The sequence below is a fragment of the Microtus ochrogaster genome, chromosome 4 (genome assembly GCF_000317375.1).
Source record: "Microtus ochrogaster isolate Prairie Vole_2 chromosome 4, MicOch1.0, whole genome shotgun sequence".
Lineage (NCBI taxonomy): Eukaryota > Metazoa > Chordata > Mammalia > Rodentia > Cricetidae > Microtus > Microtus ochrogaster.
The window spans coordinates 80,348,817-80,355,559 of record NC_022011.1 but is presented as its reverse complement, the minus strand read 5'-3'; the positions used below and the strand labels follow the sequence as shown (position 1 = coordinate 80,355,559).

General features: G+C 52.6%; 1 protein-coding gene across 1 annotated transcript; it reads right to left on the bottom strand.

The window, feature by feature from the left end:
* Nucleotides 1-2,928: 2,928 nt before the first annotated feature.
* On the bottom strand, nt 2,929-4,813 carry Sp5 (Sp5 transcription factor). The gene is made up of 2 exons (XM_005346536.3): nt 4,762-4,813; nt 2,929-4,077 (listed from the first exon to the last, which is right to left on the bottom strand). The coding sequence occupies exons 1-2, from the start codon at nt 4,810-4,812 to the stop codon at nt 2,929-2,931; spliced, it is 1,200 nt and encodes a 399-aa protein (XP_005346593.1). The 5' UTR covers nt 4,813.
* Nucleotides 4,814-6,743: the final 1,930 nt, after the last annotated feature.

The following is a 6,743-nucleotide window of genomic DNA, read 5'->3' as shown; positions in this document are numbered from 1 at the left end:
GTGTACCAAAGTCTTTTAAAAAACCTTGATAAAAGTTAGCAGACTAAACTCACTTTTGGGGGCTGGCAAACTCCAATTTAAAATAACACGTAGTTTACACTTAGCAATAATTTGTTTCTAAAATTTTAATTTTAATTCCATTAAGTTTTCTACTGAAAGTAATATATTCAATTTGTGCCTAAGTCATACATATTGTTTTGGCATGTGTTCCAGAATAAGTTTTAATGTCCTTAAATTGGTACTCTGGTTGTAACTTATAAATAAAGCATGCAAAAATCAAATTTCCACAGCTTGCAAACTTGAATACATTTCCACATTACATTAGCGTATTTTTCAGTATACCCATGGAATGCCTTCTTATACTTGGATACTATTATCACTGTGGCTTCCTGACTTCTTCAATAATGGCATTCTTTTTCTACAGTAAATGACAGAGCTTCAGTGATACAATGAATGATCAGCAAATACTGTGTATCAAATTAAGCTAAAGGCTGCTTTTGAATTTGGCAGGTTCAATTAAACACAATCCTAAAAAGGTTAGTTTTGTCATCACAACGCTTAGTTTGGTTTTTAAAGTTATCTATACCACATTTTGGCAAATTCCACGCAGTTGACCTACTTCTTCCCTTAATTACATAGTTCTAAAAAAACAGCCTTCTCTAGTTCTCAAGTTTAATTTTCAATCTCATACATTTCGTCTGCTTTTTCTTCCCCATGAGAAAGGTTTGTTTTCCTCTCATTCTCTTTGAATCCTAAAGGATTGTGCCTGTCTGTAATCACAAGTGTGTTTCAAAACCGCCACTTTCCTTTTTTAAAAAAAAAATCAAAGATACTCTTCTTACACACATGACAAAATCACTTCAAATATCCTGAGTCCTACGTCTCCATCACCTGCCTAGAAACCTTTGAGTCTGAAGTACATCCGAGGCAGTGGCTCAGAGGAAATGACTGGAAACTTCTTGCAGCTTTTCTACTTATTCATGTAACATGTACAGGTCTAATCGGTGTCACATGTACTAGGTCTAATCCATGTAACATGAACAGGTCTAATCAGGATGTTCCTGACTAATTACAGTAGATTTAGATTAAGAACACACATTTAGGTGTGCACTGATCGCGCTGCCTACCAGCCGCACCTTTACACACTTAGCTCACTCTGCTGAAGCGAGGGACCAGGACGGCTGGCATTCAAGTTTATTAAATAGTTCAAAGTCTCTAAAGAGGACAAGTGGCTCTGAGGCGTGCCTTGCCAAGGAATCTAACATACCCTTGCTGTCTTGTCTCACATCACACAATAAAGCATTTTCTTATGATTATAAAAGTTTTTCCCCTCTCAATGATGTTGATGCCCGTGTTTTATTTACATAAATTTCAAGAGCTTTTGAAAATTTGCGCTTTAGTTTGACTTCAGGCAAAAATTCACGGCAAGCTTATAGGCTGTGAAATATAAGTACACGGACACCCACCTATCATGACTATCAAAGATCAGACACCGCATTGACATCGGCTTAAAACAGCAAGGAGATTTAAAGCTTGCTTTGAGGTTTGCTGATTCTGAATGAAAGAGTTTGATTGCTTGTTAAGTTTTGGGGTTGAAACCCCAAATAGTGCAATACAGATGAGTTGAGACACTTGGGAAAAAGAAAAGACTTCGAGCTTTAAAAAGTTAGAGAAAGGTGAGAAACGTAGATCTTGGAGGGGAAAAAAAGCCTTGTTCCTACATTTTACGCTATGAGCGAGAATTTCTGGCTCTTCCCTGAGAAAATCTGTCTGGCCAGGTGATTAAAAGGAAAGTCCAAGCTGCAAGAAGAATTAAACTTCCTGGCCTACCTAGCCGGCTGCCTAGCTGCTCCTCGTGAGTTGGCAAACAAGGCTACTTGCTGCAAGGCCAGACTTGCGGCCAGGCTGACTTGGTGCAAGAGTGACAGTTACATTTTCGGTATTATCTTGACACTGCCCAATCCACGTAAGAACTGCCAATTTAACTCTAAAAATCTCACCTGGGAGAAGGCCCTGAGAACGCTTAGCTCCTTCCTCCGGTCCCCAAAGTAGCAACAATTCAGCAGGGAAATCGCCTCGTTCTATGTGCAGCGGGTATCAGACCTATAAAGCTAACCCCACATCAAGTCCTGGAGTTGCACAGAAACCTAAGCTGGGAGGGGCAAATCTTGTCCTGGGCTCTTTACCTGAAAATCGACTGCCCTACGACTGCCCAAGCACCCAGTACATACTTTCCCCAAACTTTAGAAACCAAAGACTTCCCTAGACACAAGCAGCACACAGGAACCATCAAATCCCTGGTGAAACCTGACCTCTCAGTGAGGACTCCAGGAAGAAGAAAAGATCAGAGGAGACCAGCTCTGCGGGGGTCTTCCTGAGGAGACCCTGGAATGAACGTATTTATTTTCACGCTGCAACTGCTGAGCGCTTTACAGAAACACCATGCTGTAGCTCTGGGTGGAGCTGAGAACAACAGAAACATTTATTAATGTTATAATTATAATTACTCTTTAACAAAGCTATTATTAAATAACCTGTACAAAGCCCGAATCGGGCCTAGTGAAAACTCAGGCCCTGTTTTGAACCTCCTAAGGCCCTTCCTTTTTCCATCAGCAGAGAATCCTACAAGCAAGACCAGGCCTGGGTGGAATCCCTGCGTGTAGATCTTCTAGGCAGGAGATGGCTCGGACTTTGGAATTGTCCGGGGGTAACTTAGGGTTCTCAACCATGATCCAGTTCCCATTCTTGCCTGTCCTCCACTCAGGACCGGACAGCAGCAGGGCTACGCTTTGGGAGGAGAACAATTAAAAGTTCGTTTTTAAAGTTTCCACTCTGCCAGCTGCCTCGATGGTCTGCTCCGGGCATGCCAGCAAAGGTGCAGGGTAGGATGTCCTGGGCGGGAGTGGTTTCCGAGGTGCCCGAGTGAGCTCATAGGTCCCGCGGGTTCTCCCGCTTCACCCCAGCCTCAGCAACTTTGAGCTTCTTATTTTGGTGCGTCTTCACATGCTTGGCGAGGTGGTCGCTGCGCATGAAGCGTTTGCCGCATTCGGGACAGGCGAAGCGTTTCTCGCCCGTGTGAGTCCGCAGGTGCCGCTGCAGCTCGTCTGAGCGCGTGAAGCTCTTGCCGCAGAAGAGCCAGTTGCACACGAAGGGCCGCTCGCCCGTGTGCCAGCGCAGGTGCGCCTTCAGGTGCGACGTCTTGCCATACACCTTGCCGCAGCCTGGCACGTGGCACACGTGTTGCTTCTTTTTGCCCGGCTCCGCCTCGGGGGCGCCGCCAGCCGCCTGGCAGTTGGGGCAGCGGCAGCGGCGGCACCTCCTGGCCGTGGCCGCCAGGGGGGCCTTGGTCTGCTGCAGTAGCGCGGCGATCTGGCTCTGATACTGTGCGAAGTCCGACGGGCCCAACACTAGGCCCCTTTGCAGGGCAGCTGCAGCCGCTGCAGCAGCCGCAGCCGAGGCAGGGAACCGGGGAGCGTGGGGGGCCCCGGCACAGGCGCTGGAGAGGCTAGTTCCAGGAACCCCAGAGCCTCCCGGCCCCGCACCCGATTGCGGGATGCTCCACCAGGGGAGGTCGTCCGGGGCTGGTGCAGGGGATAGCTGGCGGCAGGTGGGCGGTGGAGGCGGAGGTGGTGGCGGGGGCAGCAGGTTGGAGTAGCCCGGAGGCAGAGCGGCCTGGGTGGCGTAGGGTACGTAGGCGGGCGCGCAGCTGGCAGGCAGTGCCGCCATGCTCGAGGGCAGCATCTTGACCGGCGAGAACTCGTAAGGGTACGAGGGATCCGCGGGGGGCGTGAGCGGGAGCTCGTGAGCTGCCCCGAAGGACGGCTGCAGGTGTGTTTTTTGTGGCGTCAGCCCCAGGCTGGGGTGCGGGGGAGGCAGGGCGCCTGGAGAGTGAGCGGGCATATCGGCGGTCCAAGGGTGGAAAAGCCTGGAGGGTGAGCCCAGAGCTGGGTCGTAGGGCACCTGCAGGAAGTCGGGGGCTGCAGCCGTGCCAGGCTGGCCGATCCGGCTACAGGTGGCGGCCAGCAGAGCCAGGGGCGAGTGCTTGCCTAGGTCCGGAGAGGCGCTGGGGGTGCGGTCCTGCATAGGCAGCAGCAAGGGAGGGCGGAAGAGACAAAAGGTTAGCGTTTCAAACGCCGACTCCGGGCAGGCCCGCCACCCCCACTATTATACCCCTGCCCCTCCTCCGCCGGGCCATCCCTCCCCCAGACCTCACCGCACCCCACGCGCGCACCCAGCGGTCCTGGGAAACTTTCAGCGCCTGTGCTACCTGAACCCCCGATGCGCGGTAGCTTTCTGCTAAACTACTGGGCTCAAAGACAGGCCAATCAGCCTTTAAGGTAGGTGCAAAGAAAGAGACAGAGGGACCGGACCGGTCAGGAAGAGCCTGGAAACACCCTCAGCCGGGCTGTGGGGCCATCTGCTCTAGCATTTTATGAGCTCTTTTCCTTGCAGCCACTATGTTCTTCTTTGGCCTGTTCTAAGCTGAAGTCAGCAGAAGTGCCCGGCAAGGTGAATTCAGGCCCAGTTTTCTGCCACTTTGACATCCACATACCCTCCTCCCCAAATCCATGCATCTCTCCCGATAGGCCACATATACACACACCAGCTTGGTTGTCACGTTGGCATGAGCGCGCCTAGGTCTGACTCCAGCCGCACCTTTAAGGGGGAGGTCTTTTTGAGATTCAAGGTGCTCAGAGTACCCTCACAGATCCGGACTACAGATTCCCACCTGCTCCCGCCCTCTCCGGGCCCGGCCCTGACCTGGAGGAAGGCCTGCAGAGAGTCGTTCCGGAGGACGGCCACAGCGGCCATGGCTACTGCTTGAAGGCCGCTCGTTGTGGAATGGGACGCGGCCACCGAGGCATGGACACCCGAAGGCGAGGACGATCGGCCGCCCAGCGTGCCTCCGAGTCCTCCCCGCCCGCCCGCGCCCCGCTCGCTCGCCCCGCGCGCGTTCTGAGCGCTTCAGGATCACCTCCAAGAATTTGATAAGGGCTTTGCTGGGCCGCCAGCCAGTCAGAGGAAAGATTTATGGCTTTGAAGTTTGCCGCTACCCAATCATCAAAGAATAGCGGCTCTTTCAGAAGCGAAAGCAAATCCTTTGAATCCACAAAGCTCCTATGGTGTGTTTGTTGGTCTGGATAAAAGAACTGATTATTAGGGGGGATGGGAAGGGAGGAGATAAAGGCGGGACAATTAATGAAGTAATCACTATGTGGGAAATGTATATACACAAATAATTGGATTTTCCTGATCAAAGGGGGCCTTGCCGCCTGGAGACTCGCGCTTGGGTTGCTCGGGACACTCGATCCCCCACCCCCACTTGCAATTAAAGATTTTCACCAAGGCAGCGCGCAAAGTGACAAAGTGTCTTTGTTATCTCAAAAAAAAAATCTGCCTTTAGCTTTCTGGAGCGGTACTTTTGAGACTGGGATGAGGGTAACTTCACCGTACTTACTCCGCACCCTCACGTCGGGGACCAGAGCGAGCTCCTAGGGCTGGGCGGGGCGTGGGACTGACCAAACCCGGTCGGCCGCGTGTCCCACCCCTTGGCCGCCCGCGGAGGCACAGGCAGCTCTGTGACCCTGGGCAGGGCTGGGCGGCCTCCCAGGGCGGCAGTGGGTGGCGCACACACTCCAGGCCCTCCCGCTAGACAAGCCGCAGAGTCCTCTTGAGGCTCCCACTGATGACCTGGAAGTTTTTCTGGGGCTACAACTTTTGCAGAGTGAATCTAGGAAAAACCCGCCCCGCGCTTACTGCTTCCTCTCACAGCCGAACTTGACAGACACCAGAACAACCCAGAACAGACACTTGGGGCGGTGGGCGCCAGGGATTTCGGGGGAGGGGAGTTGGATTGTACTTTCCAGACAAGCAGTTCGGTGTGTTGAGCAGGACCGGGCAAGCCTCCCACTTGTTAGGCTCCATCGAGACTTGCCAGAGATGCTAGTAACCTCTCAGTACCCATCAAGCGCGGCGATGTCACAAGCTGGACAGCAAGGCTTGGGAACTCCTCCGCAGTCCCCTTACCCCGCGACCCCATCTCACCCCATCCCGGTGCTTTAAAAACCCACAGATCACTGGGAGGAGGTCCCTGGGGGAGGGGGGGAGAAAAGTCAAAGCAAACACTTGTTCCTGTCATCGTTGGAAGTTCATCCACAGGAGTGCTTTGTCTCGGACACTGGAGGCTTCTCCAGGGTGTATCCTCCCCTTCAAAACTTCAAAACTGCAGAGTCAGTAGGCCTCCTGCTTGCCTTTGGTCCAGGACCCGTCCCTACTAGTTCCGGAGGAGCCGAAAGGGATAGACTAGAGGCTGGCAGGGTGACTAGGGGCCTTCACCGCTTTGGCGGCCTGGAGTCCCGTCAGAGACTCAGCAGTGGCAACTTGGGTGACTGCACAGAGAAGTGATTCCCCTGAGGTTGACTTAGCCTGATTCTTCTCCGGCCTCTCCGCCCCTGGGATCTTCGGTCTCTGAGGCCACCAGCCTCTCTGGAAGCCCGGAACCAGTTCAGTTCGCTTCGGGTGTTTATGCGCCGTCCAGGGACCACCAGACGATCAGGACTGACCTAACTCCCAAATTAGCACCCAGAGGTTAGCGGAACCCCTACCGCTTCAGACTCTGCACTGCAGATCGGCGCCCTTCACAGGTTCACCAAGAAGAGTCTTGACACCATGCCCTTAAGAAGGCCCATATTCTCCCACGCTCCGGACTCGCCTTCGAAATGGAAATGACTAACAGGCTTCAC